Below are 17,746 nucleotides of genomic sequence, written 5' to 3'. Positions count from 1 at the left end.
CTTAGCAGGCATTATACGAATGATGTGTATTTATAATTGTGCTGAATGCTTTACCAAACAAAAGTTGTTAAGGTTTTTGTTTTCGGTTGTTTAAACAGTAGAACTGACACATTTTCAAATGTCTAGGGAAATAATTCTTTATAGTTTTTGCTATAAAAACTGGTTATTTTACCAAAGAAACACTGAGTATGATATTATACAGTAGGCACATTCTAAAAAACCGTTGAATGACGTTCAATCAAGTTCTGTTATTAGGCAACAAGCATATCCCTCAAAGGTTACACAATTAATAAAGTCACAGGTATGGTCAGTAATTATTAAGCGCGTTCTATTTTAAAATGAAATGTGCAAAATATGTCAGATAAAAATACTTACTAAATTCACATTCTCTCTAGTCGTCCCCGCTGCCGTTGAATGAGACCTTCCTGCGCTCTGGCTCTTCAGTCGATTTCAGTCCTTTGCTCAGCGGCTTGAGTTAACAATTGATTGACAGCTACCGCGGTCCAATAGTGTTCTACAAAAAAACTTATGGGCGGAGATATGCTCACGGCACACCAATCAACGATTAGAAAGGCGTTCCTGTCAAGCCGCGCCTCCCAATACAAATAAAAAGGGAATTGTAGTTCAGACGCTCAGTAATATCAACGTTCTCTTGGCGGCACAAATACAACGCAGAACTACAAATACCAATAGCCACAAAAAACATCGGTAACTGCAGGGGCCCCGCCACCACTTGTTTATCTCAAAACCCTTATGATTAATGCAAAGCTTTCACCATATATTCAGCTATATTATTCAAAGAAAATATGTGAGCTAATCTCTAAAAACAGAATAGCTTTGACTATGCCACCTCTTACTGTTTTACAAATATGAGCAATGCCCTCTTCTTTGTTTCAAAGTTCCTCTGTATTATATGAAGGCATCCTTAATAAAAAAAATAGAACTGGATGTTTGATGTCAACATGACTAATTCAGAAATAACTGGAAAGTTTAAATTTAAGTTAAGTTTAAGTTTGTGGTTTTATTATTTATTTTTTTATTTAATAAGCTAGTCCTTGAGGTTGTGCCTGGGGAAGTAGAAATCCAGCATTGTCAATTCACTTTGTTGAAAGTATGTCATCTATCTATCTATCTATCTATAACAGTATTTGAATACATATTGTAAGCTGTGGTCATTGTGTGCATGCGGAACCACTGAGGGCGGTAAAAGAAGAGGGAAATTTGAAACTGGGCGGCGCTGTCGGCTACAGCTGTTAACAGGACACTTTCGGCTAATTCATCTGTGCCTAGATGAATAGGCTGCATCATTTAACGTTAGTCTTATGTGTAACGAAGAGATTGATTTATAATGGATCACTTCAGAGATCAGGTATTTAGCTTTATGCTAAATATTTTTATTGCGGTTGTTATTATTCTTAGCGATGTTTACATTGCTGTGTCACAGTCGTTAGCCTTATTAGCTTATTCACATTGTGCAACGTTACTGAGCAGCCTAGAGAACAATTTTTAGGTTCGTAAAACTTTTATTTAGCCTGGAAAGCAGCTGTATAGGTTTCGACACCCAACCATTTAATTAATTATCTAGGAAATGTGTCTTGAGTTTAAAATGTTACAATATTTTTGTATACAACAATGTGGCTAACTTGCTTTTTCGTTTGTGAGGTTTGCTGTTTTCTGTCTGTATTCTTTAACAGCGGCCATTTGTTTTCTATAAAGACGATGACTCGGTATTTAACTGTATTATTATCGTTCACTCATTCAAAGGGTTGGTTTTCGCTAAAAAAAGAAAGAATAATCTGTAAATTTTTTATTTCTGAATTACAGAGTCTAAATCTGGACTCTCCATCTAAACAGAGTTATGTTGGCAGTTATTACCAACCTCCAGAGAAGCTGTCAAGACCCCTGTACATGAACACAGCCACACATCCACAGGAAAGAAAGAGCTCAGGTGTGCAGGACATCAGCCCACAGCTTTATCAAACAGTACCTGATGCTGGAAGCAGAGGTGAATTGAGTTATTAGATGCCGAGGACCGTATTATGTAACCAAATATATAAAACCAAATGTAAATGTTTCCTGTGTTTGAACAGCAGTGATAGCAGCCCTGAAAACACTGCAGGAGAAGATGCGGCGCTTGGAGCTGGAGAGAGTTCAGGCAGAGGGGAACGTCCAGCATTTCTCTAAGACTGTTCGACATCAGGTGGACGCTTCTGCACAGAGAGAACCGGATCACAGCACACAAGAGAATCATTCTACACAGAGGAAAGGTAAAAGTGTTCCACAACAGGTTTTGGTCTGTTTGAATAATAATTGGCAAGTCCAGTACTGTATTAAATTAGTGTGTACAAAGTTGTCTCTGTTTCTCTACTTCCTTTCAGAGCTGGTTTCCAAGCTTCATTCCGCGGAAACACGCTGCTCTCTGCTGGAAAAACAGCTTGACTACATGAGGAAAATGGTGGAGTGTGCAGAGAGAGAGAGAATCAATCACACAGACAGACAGGTGAGCAAAAAGACAAAAGCAAAAGAGCTTGTGCACTATATTCCAAGAGCTTAAACATTTGGTAAATTCTCATATGAAAAGATACAGCTTGTGTACAAACCTCTCCTCTTAATCTCTCTCTGTTTCTCCTTTTCTCTGTTCTGATTGGTTTTTAGGAGTCTGTGTGTAGGGAAAGCACACATACAGACCCACAAATGCAGACACAGCTCAACAAATTGGAAAGACTGGAAAAGGAGTATTTAAAACTCACCAGTACACAGTCTATAGCTGAGGTACAAACATATGATATGCACTCAGGTAATTTGGGAGGAAAAAAATCCACATGGACACAGTTTTCTTTTTTCAATCTGTTGTGGTGTCTTTCATCTACAGAGGAAGATTGAGCTCTTAGAACAGAAACTTTTAGAGGAGCAACATGAACGCAAACTTGTGCAGGAGAAAGCAGAGGAGGTAAAATAAAAAAAAGAGGCAAAATTGCAAACATATTCTCAAAAAATAGATTTATAAATCACGTCAACTTTCCCCATAGAAAAAAATAGCTTTTATTAAAAAGCCATTTTTAAAATTCATGCATTGATGCCGTCTCTTTGCTTTTCTTGGCATCAGTTGCAGCGAGAGTTTGAAAACAATCTCCTCTCCCTTTCTGCTGTGACTCAACCTAAAGGCAAGAAAAAGAAGAAAGAAAAGGCCTCTTGCAAGGTAAAAAAAAAAAAAGATCTGCATTAATGTATAGTGAGCACAAGGTGGCAGTATATTTACAGAACAGAAAACTACAGATTTATTCTGCAGTGAGTTAATGGTGTTCTCTTCTTTCATATAATGTCAGAAACCCTCCTCGGTGAAGGTGGAGGCGCCTCCCACTCCAAAGGCTAAACGCCTCCCGTTTGTAGCTGGAACGGTCAGTATGACCTCACCCGACACATAATTTGATTATTATTTACATTTATACATGGTTGTTATTACACAAAAGTGACAGTAAAGACATTTATGGTGTTACAAAAGATTTTTTTCAAATATTTATTTTATTTATATTGATTATTCATCAAAGAATACTGAAAAAAGAAACACAATTTCCACAAAAATATTAAGCAGCAACTATGTTCAGCATTTAGGGTAATAATAAATGTTATCTTGAGTAGTTTTCTCTCTCTCTCAGTCGACCAGTCCCAGTCACTCAGTCAATGCCAATGTTCAGAGTGTTTTGCACCTGATGAAGCACAGAAACCCACGGCTGTGTGAGCGAGTCAGCGCACTGCAGAAGTCAGTTTCTGAGAACCAGCAGGTCCAGCGCAGACCTCCATCCTCCCCCAGCAAAGCAACGTCCACACTGGGCAGCCTTTCTGATCTTCTGCTCGCCCTTCAGGATGAACTGGGACAGATGAGCTTGTGAGTTACACTATCTTGACCATCAAGACTAGTTTTGTAATGCATTGACAGGGACAGTAGGATACAGTGTTAACATTGTGTGTGTGACAGTGAACACCAGGAGCTGGTCAAGCAGATAGACGAGACCTCTAAACGAGAGCTTCGTGACGATCTGGAGCGAGAGCTGGACTGTTTGGTCAAGAGAATGGAGGAGAAAGCAGCTCAAATCTCAAAACTGCGAAAGCATCAGCAAACAGTAAGTTCGTACTTTGTTATAGCTAAAGTTACACATTACAATTTCAACAGTTTTTTTTTTAGTTTGTAATAGTATTAAAATAAAAACGTCCTACAGAAAACACTGAAGCGTATCAAGCTATTTTTGCTCCTGTAGGTTCAGAAACTTTCCCAGCCATCCTGTAGCCCCAGGCAAAAGCAGCAGAAGCATCGTAGGGCTGCCAGTGTAGAGGGCAAAACCAGGGCACAGAGTGGGGTACAACCACTGCCACCATCCCCTGTCAAAGCCTCGGCCAGCACGGGACAGAAAGAGAGCAGTCAAGAGTCCCTGAGGCTCCTCAGAGAGACACAGAAACTGTGCTCTAGCCTCCGCAGACAGCACATTGCATGGGAGACATAGTTACATTGTCCTGAAACACACATCCAGGCTTAGAAGAGTTACAGCACCTCAAGAGGACACTGGAATGATCCCTAATATTTGCCCTCAGAAAACATGAATTCATCTGATTTTACTCAGAAACCCAAATAACTCTGAACGACTTTCACAAGTTTTTTAATTTGTTTTTATTTCTGTTAATATTTTTTTGTTTGAATAAGTTGTAAATAAAATATCTACATATATTTATAGTACAGACCAACTTGGCTTTTTATTTATCTGTAGTCTAAACTTTGATCACTTTTCACCATCCTATACAGTTTTAACACATTTTACACAGTCACTAAAAAATGAAAGAAGGCCTGTTGGTAAGACTTTTTATTTATTTCACCTACTCCAAGTGTAAGAAAGAAACACCAGGAAAGGTAGTGACGGTGATGAAAAACGTGAGGGGAAAAAACAAGTGTTCTTGCAGCATCAGCTTTTGTGTGGTTTCTTTCTTATGTGATTTACAATCAACTGACACATTGTTTCCTACACAGTTTCCGCAAACAAAATGATTTCATTCTTCGACATCTGATCTTGTTTCAACCACAAATGACGACGGTCACCAGATTTACACCTTGAAAAACCATGAATGTGAAAAAATATAAAAGGAGAGCAGATGACAAAAATTAGCAAAAGATATGTAACCAGGCAGAAAAGATGGACTGTTTTGTTCATACAGTCTTATTGGATTATACTCTGTGACACAGTACAGATTAAATCAGAATTGCATAAACTCATTTGAATACAGGAAGCACTGGCAAACACAATGTACAGTAATATTGATTCTTGGAGCTCACAATCTTTGATTATGGGATCGGCGTGCTAACCAGTTTTGACTAGTTGTTATAGTGCAAAATGTCCTTATAATACTGTATTTCTCTTAAATGATTCATGACCTTTATAGTCATCTTTTCAGTAGTGTGGTACGAGGGAAAACATTGAATTCCAACACATGCACATCCTGTCCAGAGAAGAAATCTAGGCATTTGATGCAAAGCAAGCAAGAATAGAGCTGACCCTCAGGGTGAGCACATATCCTGTTAGTTAAACATTACAGTGTGTGTGTTTTAAGGACTGTTTTCCAGGACACGGTAACATTGAAATAGATTAAATATAGTCCAGCGATTAAAAGATATTTAATGAGAATTCTAACTGGACTTATGTAAACTTATTTCAAGGCTCTTTATTCTCCATAATAAGTGTTTCTCCACCTCTACATACCTTAGAGTATTAATGTTTTGTGTGTGAAATAACTAAATACAATTATATACTGGATAATTATACCACCTCTAGCTGCTTTTAAAAATAAATGCCAAAAGCATCACTAAAAACCCTTTACACTGAAAACACAATCCTTATATTCTGCAAACAGTGGCCTGTGGAAGCCCATTTCCACTTCAGACGAGATATAATTTATAATTGTGAAAAAAGTCACTTTGCCAGATTTAATGGTGCATCTCTGGAGATATAAAGTCATAATTAACTTTATTTACTCTTGCAGTTGGAATGAACCTCTATGGTGGCTGAAACCATACGGTATATGTATGGAGCTGATAAAAAGAGCTGATAAAATGTAAAAACTGTAACTTGAATGCAATGTAAGTCGCTTTGGATAAAAGCGTCTGCCAAATGCATAAAAATATTTAAAAAAAATATATAAAAAAAAAAAAGAGTAAAAAATATGGTATGGTATATATGGTAAACCAAAAGGTGTCAGTCACAAAGGTTTCTTAAAGAAAAAGACAACATAAAACAACACCCACAAATGTTTTACAATACTCAAACTTTAATTAATTAATCACATTTCCAACCTAATTGCGAATGCAGATCCGAAACAAGAGAAAACAAGAACAAAAGAAAGACTTCCAGAGAAATAAAACCAACATAGAGCATAAAACAATTAAGGCAGACTTTCTGGACACAGACGCAACAGTAAGCGTCTTCTAATTGACAAGAGCGTATGTGGGCCATGTGCATGTTTATGTGAAGCACAAAAAAAAAAAAAAAAAAAATAAAAAAAAAAAATGCACTACTGGACAACAGGCCAAAAGGTAATTACAGTCATTATAAAATAAAATAAAAAATTAGTAACTCAGTTAAATCTTAGCAATTAGAAAAACAAACTGGTGGCACAAGCAAGATGCTATACTCCATGTTCCTCTCATTATCCACTCACAACTTCAATAAACCAAAGCTTCACTCTAAAACATTCAAGTCCCTTTGAGTGCAAGTCTTCATGACAATAGTAATCTTCATCATCTAATCTTAAATAATTAAGGCACTTCATTTTCAAAAGGTGCAGCAAGGAATGCAACACATGCTCAGAGCGATGACAGAATATGGTTATGGCTGTTTCTGTGGAAATCTGATGCACGCATGCACACAAACAAAAGGCATAAGTAATCAAGGCCACAGACTACTTGAAGTTAGGTTGAATTCTCTGAGTGAGAGGATTTTGAGCCATTTACCTTCTCAAACATTAGCATCCTTCACTGAGCTCTGAATATGGAATTAAAACAAATATTTCACCCAAAAATGTAGCATGTCCTTTACATGCACAGCTAAAATCCATTTGCAACTAAGTGGGATCTTTGGATGTAGCCTGATGCTAAACAGACAATACTGTGATGAGTTGTGTAATTGTGTTTTATGTTAATTGTTGAAAAAGAATACACAATCGAAACACAGCGCAGTCTGAACTTTTCTTAAGTAAACAGTGTTTTCAATTTGGCAAAGCTGAAGCGAAATGGCAAACAACAGGATTTCATCTGACTACACTATGAAGCTTGTGAAGCATTATAGCAGCTTTTCAGTGACTCATGCTAAAATAGACACCTTTGGCATTTAAGCACCGTGATACGACAATGGACAAGCAATTAGAGTGGTTCAACAAAGAAAGTGAGGCCTTAACAGTCATCTTCTGAAAAACATGCTGGGAATGGGAATGAAACACTTAACATTAGGATGTCAACAAAGCAGATGAAAACGAAAGCACGCACCAAACAAAACAATTCATTTCTGCCATTACAAAATTTGCAACCCAAATAACGCAAATCACTTCCCAAGCCAATGACATTCCAACTCGCAGAGGAAGTTATTAGCAGCAAGCTAATCAAGATTATTACATTTCAAATTTCATAACACAGGAATGAAGGGGAAAAAAATATATATATATACAGGCCCTCGGCCTATAAACGTGCCAACACACTACCCAGACAAATGATTTTATGAACAGAGTACCAAACGAAATACGCTCAGCAAGGCAGGAATTAGTTGTAGTGTAGGTCAATTCTGCATTTGAATCAAATCTACCCAAATTCAGTAACTATATTTAAAAAAAAAAAAAAAAAAAAACCAAACCCAAGCATTAAATTACGAGGCTGACACAGCTCTATTCTAAGACTCAAAATCAAAATCTTCAGATAACTGTAGCAACAGAAAAACTAAATGACAGAATAAGTAAAACATATCCTGAATGCACTTTTCTAGGGCATATTTCAATTCTCTTTAGGGTATTTAACACAAAGGCTCCTAAAAAACATCAAAATCTACGTACAAGCCTGTTTTAATCACCCTGAAGTACGTACACTTCAGTTTAAGACATTTTAGTGCCTTATATATAACGATATTGATTCGGTTTATGGTCAAAGAGTTCTGATTATGTACAAATATCGATCTGTTTTTGAAAGGGAGTGCTAGAATCCGACTGGCATTTCTGCACTAGCAAAAAATAAACCTCCAGAACTGAGAGAAGCATGACATATTATCCAACAAATTAATAAACTTTTAATTATCTACTCTGTATAATATAGCGATCAGTCCAGCTGGCAGACACTAGATCTACTTCATTGAAACAAGCACGCATGCGTGTCTATAAACACACCGACATACAGGCAAACACACTTACACAGAGCCTGGCCTCGACGGAGGCCCAACACAAACGCATTCACACTTTTAAGGCTCACTTTTAAGGCAGCAAGCCACTGCCTCCACCTAAAGGCACTTTTGACTCAACTGTCAATCATTCTGAATGGGATCATAGATCCTCCGCTCTCATAGTGCCTCATTCTATTCGCATGTCCGGCAGAATCGACTAATTCTAATGAAGACTCATTTCGGCTGTTAGTAGAACTGGATTGGCTGAGCTTCTATTGTTTCAAATCCACATAAACTCCTAAAAGTATAACTTAAGATGGCCGATATGCTGGTAAGTCCCCCAGAATGATGGGATGCTAACTATGGGTATATAATGCATCTCTAATATTACCCAGCACTCCATTGACACGTTTGGGAAAGAAAAAAGGAGCGAGATGCCAGTTTTAATGCATTTGGAGAACTGGTTCTCTAACTGTAGATAGTTAACAATGAGGGCCTAAGCTGGGGAATGTAATTTATTGCAACATTTTGGCTCTCTTGGTTGGCGCAAGTAAGAGGAATGGCAAAAAAAAAAAATTTTTTTTTTTTTAATCACACACCACACATGGACAGATACAACCCCAAAGGACTATGTGATGAAAATGCAAAACAGATTTGAAATGAAGGGGAAAAACTGAACTATATAGATTATTTTTGAACATGGTGATGATGATTATGATGAAGGACTCGGTGGAATATCGAGAACCATCAGTCATGGCAACTGTATAAAATACTGTTCTCGTAAAGTTACCTGAAATTAACACTGGAAGTTGGGAAGTATTGTCACAGGCATGATGAGAAGTTGCCCCCTCGTACGCCTTTCAGGGGAACCACCATGATATTGAGGAGACAAATCGCTGTGTTGTCATATAATGAAACATTTACAGACAGCTGTGGTTGTACACGAAAGCAGGACACATTTCGCATACCCCATAATGCATATTTACTCTGTGTGTATTTGTGTTAATAAACTCGAGTGCTTGTGAGAGCTCTAACATTAACGAAACAAATCTCAAATCACAGGAATTAAATGTCAAATATGAGGCTAAACATTGGGGATTACAAGAGTATTTAAGAATCAGTGAGTGCAATGTGTCTGTCTCTCTTTTTTGGGTCGGAGTGTGGGTTTTGTGGTGCCGTGTGGAGCCTCCAGGTGGCAGAGTGTTACAGGGTGTGGTAGTTGCGATCCTTGGATTTGCAGAACTTGTAAAGGAAAAAGATGACTGCTTGAAGGCCAAGGACTAACACAATTCCCCCGATGAAACTGGCGGCATCAAATGTGGATGATTTAGATGGAGAAGGAGAAGGAGAAGGAGAAGGAGGAGGAGTAGAAGCCGACGTGACATCTGTGGAAAGGCCAAATTTTCAGTGAAACTAAAACGGATAAAGGAAGGGTTTCACTCTGTTAGAGAGAGCTGTACTTACTTGTGACGGTGCTGTTTTGAGTTGGAACAACTGCTGTGGTGGGGGCTGCCGTAGTAGCTAAACAGAAAAAAAGTGCTCTTCAGAATCATTGTTCTACCTCAGCAATAAACAGTAAAAAAAGCAGACATCAAATTGTATAGCCTGTTCTGTGTTACGAACGGATGCAGGTATATTTTTATATTTTATGATTCTTTATTCATATTTTATGGTTAACCAATGTTGTTTTTAAAGGTGATATATACTGTAAAAGTGACATTAGCAATGGGCTTTAAATTATGTAGGTATGCATTCTGAGGTGTGTAGGAATGCAAATGGATGGCCGTACCATTGATGGTAGCGTTTGGAGTGGTGGGGCTCACTGACGGGACCGGGGCCGATGTCGGCTCTGCAGTTCATAGAAAATGCACATATTAAACCCACATCATCCCAACATACAATTGGCCATGTCATATTTGCAACTATTTTTTTTTGCAGTTGATGAGTGTAAAAATGATCTTAAGATAGGAGGAAAAAAAAAAAAAAAAAACACCTTACCTGTGCAGTTCATTCTGATGCAGTCGGCTGTTTGGTTCTCAGCACTGCCGTTAACACACGTCAGAATATCTGAAATGTAGTGAAAACAAAACTATTTATACATCATTCTAAGGAGAGAAAAAAACTAAACAAAAACAAGACCACACAAAGTCACTGTGTATTTGAAATGCAAAAAAAATAAAATAGTAATTTGCTACAAAAATATTTTCTTTTTTTTGCTGGAGATAGAAAAAAAAAAAAAAAAAAAAAAAAAAATCTCTGAAACAAGTTAATCAATATTAATAACCAGTAGCACATGAAAGAAATAACATACCAAACTGAGTAAGTGGTTTACTGGTCTTTAAAAATAAAATTAAAATTAAAGTGATTTAAAAAAAATAAATAAATAAAAAAGGCAAAAAATAGATTACAAAAATGTAGAAAGAACATTTCAAATCAATCAATCAACCTTACATACCATCAGATAAAGAATAAAATCACAAACACTTCCTTGACTCATAATAAGGTTAAGACCCAGAAATAAGTGGATGAACTGACAGTATGTCATATTGACATAAGAAAGAGGAGGAAGAATTTCCAGAAACCTCTGTGTCACTATCAGCTGGTTTCCATTTAGAGTATCCTCCCGTCACACATGAATAGCACTGTGTGCAAATACGACAGATAGCTCAGCACAGAAATTCCTACTGATAGCAATAATTCAATTTTTACGCATTGTTTCATAATCCACTTTACCGACACTGTTGTCTTCCTCATGTTTGTCATTGACTTAAGTTCAGAAAGCCTTGTGAGTCACAGACTAATTCACTAACTGTGCGTATACACATGTATGCGTTTAAATTCTTGTCACACAGAAAACATATTCATCAATTAGTTTATGCTTTAAATTATTTACAAATTAAATACTTTCAAAATATAGGAAAAAAAGTAGAATGTAAAACCTAAAATCACGCAAAATAAATCTCAGTATCTTTGGAACTTAAGATCATTAAAAATAATATTATATACATTCTCATAAATAAAATAACTGGGTTCTCAAGGTTTGAAAAATAAATGTAGTCTAGGCCTGCATAAAAGATATTTAGCTGTTGCGATTCAGCCTTCTCTTTCAATACGAGTGTCCTGAACCGTGACAGGCTTTGAGTATTTTACGTCAAAAGTAAACTGAGCCCCAAGGAAACATCTTAACAGGTGGGTTAAACTATAAATCCATGTATGGAAGTACATTGTCTTCTTTATGGCCTCAAAACAGCCTACACTGAGAACGAAATGTCACATGCTTTTGTGAAAGGTACAACTCTCATGTTGAAATTCCATACTATGACAACACCGAGATGTTTTCAATTGCTTGCTTTCTGAATAAGTGCTTCACTTGCAAAAATGTCCACGCATTCCATACTGCTTCTCAGCCCTCAGCAGTTTGTACAGACGGCAAAACAAATTCAGTTACCCAGCCTCAAGTAATGATTGAAGGGAAATGAATACATGTTCATTACTTTAAAAGGACTGAACAAGCACTCTCTGGAGCAATCAGATGAATGAATATGGTGTCAACCGGCCTGCGTTTACTGGTTTTCACAGATTAGACCGCAAAACCTGCCACTTAGATTCTATTCTTACAAGAACAGAAAGAACATCTGTGCCTCTGTCTCAGTACACGCAAGCCAAAGCAAAGCACCACATACATTTCCTGGTTTCTTTATCAAAATAATAAGGAATAAGAATGAATATGAAATATATATATATATATATATATACACACACACACGCATATATACATATACTATCTATGAATCTGTATGGCACAAATCTGTAAGAATAGCACTACATACATATTCTAATGAGGTGCGAGATGGTCAGAAGTTTACATACAGCATGCTATCAAGTTATGATTACATCAGATAAGGTTAGCAAAGAGGTCTAATTGTAAATCTAATATCTAATGCAACTGATCTAGTGAAACGTTTAAATATTTGTTGCGCAAACTTTGAACCTTCCAGGTCGTCTCACCTTCCTCCAACACCCATAAAGAGCCATATGTCAATAATTCACATGAGCTCATTTACAGCTCATGTCACAACATGTTGATTTAGCCTGAACATTGTTTTAAACAGGCCATGAAAACCATAGCTTTGTAGAAACACCCTCAAAACGAATAAAAAAAGTCCTGTCGTAAATACAGATTACCAGCATTTACCTCATATTTTGTACCTAGACACAATAAGAAACACTCAAAACTATTTCTAATAAACTAAACACTCTGGAACATTTGAACCGGATTATACTAGTCTGCACTACAGCAGGAAAGACCCAGATATTTCCAGTATGTTGTTTCACTGAACCAGTGTAAACCGATCGCGTCATCTCAGGGGAGCTGATAGCACAATGCTAACGCAACTGGCTTTGTTATAGGGGGAGGTGCGGTTACAGACACTACACCTGCTCAGGCCCGTCAGACCACTTCTCCTTACCGTCAAGCTCTCGTACTTAGAGAAACAATACAGACTCACTGAATGTGGAGAATGACAGCTGATGTTTAATTTAAGATCGAGAACAGAGCCTGTGAAATGTACAAAGGAAGTGGTTTATAACTGCATTGTGGTAGACAGTTTAATATAAATGATCTGCTTCACCATTAACCAGAGGACAGATTTCAAAATAAAAAGTTATTAAATAAAAACAAAGAAATGACACAAAAACAAACAAGCTTACATACTAATTACATTCTAACTATTAAAACACTTCAGTGATACAAAACTATGAATCACGCTTTGCCAATTTATACACCTATGTTTTGGCCCTATATCTTATGCATGGAAAGTAACAAAACAATTTCATATATTATTAAATTGTATATTGACAAGCAATTTTGCTGTGGTGCCGGGGAGCAATTGGGGGTTTCTTTCCTTTACTTATTTACCCACTGCCATGGCCATTTTGTCGTAAATGACTGTGCAGTCAAGCTGAGTGAGGGTATTGAGTGTGGAAGATAGTACTGAGTGTTGAACAGTGTGCTGTCGATTCACTCCCCCCACCTACATTTCCTGCTGGTATTGAGAATCAAACTCACAATCTTTGGGTTACAAGTTAAACTCTCTAACCATTAGGCCACAACTGCCATATACCCTAGTGTACATGTATCAAGCACTCTTGTTTGCAGTGTTCTTCTTCCTTAGGTTATGCTTCAGCTTCTGGTCTGCCTCAACCACCTGCAGAGTGTTCTGATAGTGCTGCTCTGATCGGTAATCGGCACTCAACTTCACACCATGTTCTGCAGAGTCATCGTGACAAAATGGCAGTGGCAGTGTGCAGTTGTGGCCTAATGGTTAGAGAGTCAGACTTGTAACCTGAAGGTTGTGGGTTTGATTCTCAGAACTGACAGGACTTGTAGGAGTGAATGAATAGTGCTCTATTCCACCCTCAATACTGAGCAAAGTACCGAACTGCAAATGGCCGTCCACTGCTCTGGGGTGTGTTTTTATATTGTGTGTGTGTTCCAAGTATGGGTTACGACACATACACTTAAGTAAAGGAAAAAAGAAAGGAAGAAAAAAAATGATCAAACAGTGCCAGAACAGTTTATTATGTTCTGTTAAAACTTATATGCTTATTTTTGACCCTGTCAAGATATTTTGCACCACACATGGACCCTGTAGACATTTTTCATTTTTTGAAATATTTTGCACATTTGTGAAAACCTTAGATTTGATTTTTTTGATGCACAAACTCAAAATGGATAGAAGTTTAAAGATCATCTATGTCTTAAAACTCTAATTTTATTTTATGTAAAACAACATATGAAAGATATTTCATTATTATTCATTCATTCGTTTCTGCTGTAATTTTAATTTTCCACTCCTTTCAGCCATGATATGGTCACTTTCTTTCTGCTTACTTACTCTCCCTTTTTTTTTTCCTGAAGAGCCTCAAGCACCATAGCAACAGTGTGTGCGCGTTTCATTAGTACGTTTACTCTCTCTGATTCATTTCACGTCATCCATTAGCAAAGAGGCATGGAGAAGGACTCCAGGGATAAAAGGGCAGTTACTTCAGGCTCACACTGACCGAAGCCAGCATTAAGCACTGAATGAACCGCCAAACACATAAACCCTGGTACAATCTCATTTATTATCTGTACACCACATTAGGAACGCTTTAGACAGTTACAGGAGGATCTGTGTTTTGAATCAACAATGTGCAGACCCATGCAAACCATCTGAGATGATTTGGTAGAAAATCCACTATTGTAATCTGGGAACAGGAAAACTGAAGCTTTCATTTTCTCTTTATGTAATGGTGAAATTACAACTGGATAGCAAACAAAACTGGATATCAACACCACTGAAGCAAAAAAATAAAAAAACAAAATCACATGCTGCTGGAAGGCCAAATCCATTTACCATTAATGAAATGAGTACTATGCTAAAACAGACAATTCACTGTGACTAATAAGTCAGCTGAAGGATTTGTGCATCATACCAAAGAGATCAAAATATTGGCTTGGAAAAATATAGAAAAAGTTTAACAGAAAACTTTCAAGGGTGCTTAAGCAAGGTTCATACACACACACACACACACACACATATATATATATATATGCCTTGGTGGCCAGTTGATTGTTGTCATATGAGCTTTGAATTTGACATGGAGGAGGGACTGACCTGAGCACTTCATCCACTGGCAGTGAGTGACATTATCACATTCTTCACAAGATTTCAATGGACCACAGGCTCCATCTGCAAAAGAAACCACCCATTAAATAGCATATCTTGCATACCTAAAAATTGATCACTGAGATTTCCATCAAGCATATCATATTCAAGCAAAACATTGGCATTTTAATATAGGTTTCTTGTTGACCTAGATTTGTTGCCAGAGTGAGTATGTGTCAGTGTTATCTCTTGGCCTTTAAACCTAAAAACAAGGCACACTGAGTAACCACAAAATATTAGTAAAACATTCTCCAAATCTCTAGCTGAAACATATCAGAGCCAACCTAAAATCTTTTCTGCTAGTGAATTGATGCATTTAATCTTAAATTGTGTAGATGAGGAGAAACAGAAAAACTGGGAAGAGGACCAATGAGCCTTGTGACCAAATGAACATGATCTAATGTCTCTGGCAAATCACACACAAACCAAGGTCATTTAAAAACATTGTGACAGGCTTAAAGCTGCTGTGAGATGGAAGTAAAGGCAGATCCCCCCCACCCCACATTATGAGTATAACGAATTATCACAAAAGAAAGCCCTGTATACATCTCCAGAGAGAAGTCTGTCATTTTCACCAATGGTCCAGTTATGACATTTCGATTAAACATTACAAGATCAAAATTGCTCACAATAAGATTAATAACATGCATTAAATAGATGAATGAATTTCCCCTATGTAGGCAGCCCAATAGACTTTAAGAGACAGCCCAAGTGCCTAGTGCCTTTGCCCCAACAGAGAGAGAGAGAGAGAGAGATTTACTGACGAAGTACAGACTGAGTGACAACCAGCTGGCCATAGAAAAAGGCCGACATAAAAAGACGTGGTTACCTAAAGAAGAGCGAATCTGTAACTAATGTAGATCTGGATCAGTTGAGACGGAGGAACATTTCCTCCTCCACTGTAACAAATACACGTCCTTAAGAGACGCACTGTTTAGTCAAATACAGCAGATTATCCCTGAGTTCCAGTCACTCCATGAAAATAACAAATTAAGAATATTACTTGGTGAAGGACCTACTTCCTCTTTGGTAGCACATCTTATTCATAAATGCCACAAACTAAGAAGTAAAGAGTGAACACATCTGCATTATTAGTACCATTAATGTTTATTTATATATATTTATTTTGTTTTGTTTATTTATGGATGTATATTATATGTATTTTTGTTTTTATTCTGCTATGTACAATGCTTTGGCAATATGTACCTATGTATGTCATGCCAATAAAGCAATATGAATTGAACTGGAGAGGGAGAGGGAGAGGGACAGAGAGAGAGAGAGGGGGAGAGGGAGAGAGGTTTATTTTACAGGCCAACATGTGATTCTCTGGATAAATATAGATTTTCACAACGCAGTAGATCTCAATAGAAGCAAAGCCAAAAGACAACAAAATAGAAGCCCTGATTGGATTACATAACAGCGGCAAGCAAGCGATCATTGCGAGACACACGATAAGCGATTAATTATTTCAGACAGATAAAAAACAAACAAAAAAAAAACATCGAAACGAGACCAAAGTGCATCATCCGCATTTAACAATATTAAAACTAAGGTTGGGTCTCAATAAACCGTTCTTTCGAATGATTCATTCAAAAACACCGGCAAAGAAGGTTTTAGTTCTCGAACCTTCCTTCGCCGTATGGAAACAACACCATAGATTCTTGTAACTAAATCACAACTGAATCTATAGCGCGAAACAAACATAACAACCAGGAAATTCCAATTCAGGACTAAATGACTCTTAAGAATCAGGAATTTTTGTTGAATTGAACACATGTACAGCGACCAAAGTAGTTCGATTCCTGAATAAACGACTCTTGGGAACCGGTTCTTTTTAGAGGATTAAAATATGCAGGTTGGTCAATATAGTCGGATTACCGTCCAAATGATTCTTATGAGTCGGTTCATTAAAAAGGTCTATCTAATTTACATAAGACTTTTCAAAACAAATGTATTTCTTAATAGTTGTATCCGTTCTTTTGAAATCTAAAATGACCTCGTCATTTGGCAACAGACTAACGTTACCGAGGGCAGTCGATGCAATAAGAACTGAATCATTACCCAACATTTATTACTCAGAAGTACAAAAATAATCCGTTATGGAACCGGGATCGCAGCCACTCCTAATTAAAATCACAGTTAAGGTGTAGCCGATGGCGTGACAGAGACTGTTTTGGTGTGTGTTGTCCCAACGGGACTCGCTGTTTCACTGCTACATTTACAGATTCGAAATCCACTCACCCTGCGCAAATCCCTGGCTTGTCAACGACCCGAAGACGGCTAGTAATATTGTCACGAAGAAAAGTCTCCAAAACATGGTGTCTAGTTGGTTTATTCTCAGTCCTGGTTCGGGCGTTCAGGTCGAGCTGTCTGCAGTTTCACTCTAGTGCTGCTGTGGATGTGGCTGCGCTTCCTGCTTTCTGTATCACGTGACTGTGTCCTTTCATTGGATGAGAAATGTGGTTTAAAATCCTGGGACAAAAAACTGCTTTCCTGCAGGGGGCGCTTGGCGGCTTACAAATATAAATCTTCCATTGAGCAGCAACCAAATGTCAGGACGTTTTGTTTTTGATCGGAGACATTTGTGTTTTTAAAAAGTGTAACCGTTTGGTATTAATTTCTACGACTGGTACTTGA

The 17,746-nt window shown here is 37.5% G+C and overlaps 3 protein-coding genes across 5 annotated transcripts in view; 1 reads left to right on the top strand and 2 right to left on the bottom strand.

Annotated features, from left to right (window-relative positions):
- Window positions 1-520, bottom strand: part of sesn1 (sestrin 1) — a 57,193-nt gene extending 56,673 nt beyond the window's left edge. Inside the window, exon 1 of the mRNA XM_058756319.1 lies at window positions 376-520. The gene's annotated coding sequence lies outside the window, so the exon portion shown is untranslated. The remainder of the gene's footprint in view (window positions 1-375) is intronic.
- Window positions 521-1,215: 695 nt separating this feature from the next.
- cep57l1 (centrosomal protein 57, like 1) lies at window positions 1,216-7,882 on the top strand. 3 transcript variants are annotated; one of them, XM_058756325.1, is made up of 11 exons: window positions 1,216-1,369; window positions 1,825-2,005; window positions 2,094-2,267; window positions 2,379-2,500; window positions 2,656-2,772; window positions 2,873-2,950; window positions 3,107-3,199; window positions 3,327-3,398; window positions 3,657-3,886; window positions 3,977-4,121; window positions 4,257-7,882. In XM_058756325.1, exons 1-11 carry the CDS (start codon window positions 1,349-1,351, stop codon window positions 4,497-4,499), a joined length of 1,476 nt encoding a protein of 491 aa, XP_058612308.1. In that variant the 5' UTR covers window positions 1,216-1,348; the 3' UTR covers window positions 4,500-7,882. The 3 variants fall into 3 exon arrangements, with proteins under 3 accessions (XP_058612308.1, XP_058612307.1, XP_058612309.1); XM_058756324.1 differs by having other exon boundaries at window positions 2,091-2,267; XM_058756326.1 differs by having other exon boundaries at window positions 1,223-1,369; window positions 1,855-2,005; window positions 2,091-2,267.
- On the bottom strand, window positions 7,854-17,562 carry cd164 (CD164 molecule, sialomucin). Its single transcript, XM_058756334.1, has 6 exons — window positions 17,351-17,562; window positions 15,059-15,133; window positions 10,398-10,466; window positions 10,189-10,248; window positions 9,864-9,920; window positions 7,854-9,784 (listed from the first exon to the last, which is right to left on the bottom strand). The coding sequence occupies exons 1-6, from the start codon at window positions 17,424-17,426 to the stop codon at window positions 9,603-9,605; spliced, it is 519 nt and encodes a 172-aa protein (XP_058612317.1). The 5' UTR covers window positions 17,427-17,562; the 3' UTR covers window positions 7,854-9,602.
- Between the last annotated feature and the right edge of the window lie 184 nt (window positions 17,563-17,746).

This window comes from Onychostoma macrolepis, chromosome 20, assembly GCF_012432095.1.
Source record: "Onychostoma macrolepis isolate SWU-2019 chromosome 20, ASM1243209v1, whole genome shotgun sequence".
Classification (NCBI taxonomy): domain Eukaryota; kingdom Metazoa; phylum Chordata; class Actinopteri; order Cypriniformes; family Cyprinidae; genus Onychostoma; species Onychostoma macrolepis.
This window is presented reverse-complemented; position numbering and strand designations above follow the sequence as displayed.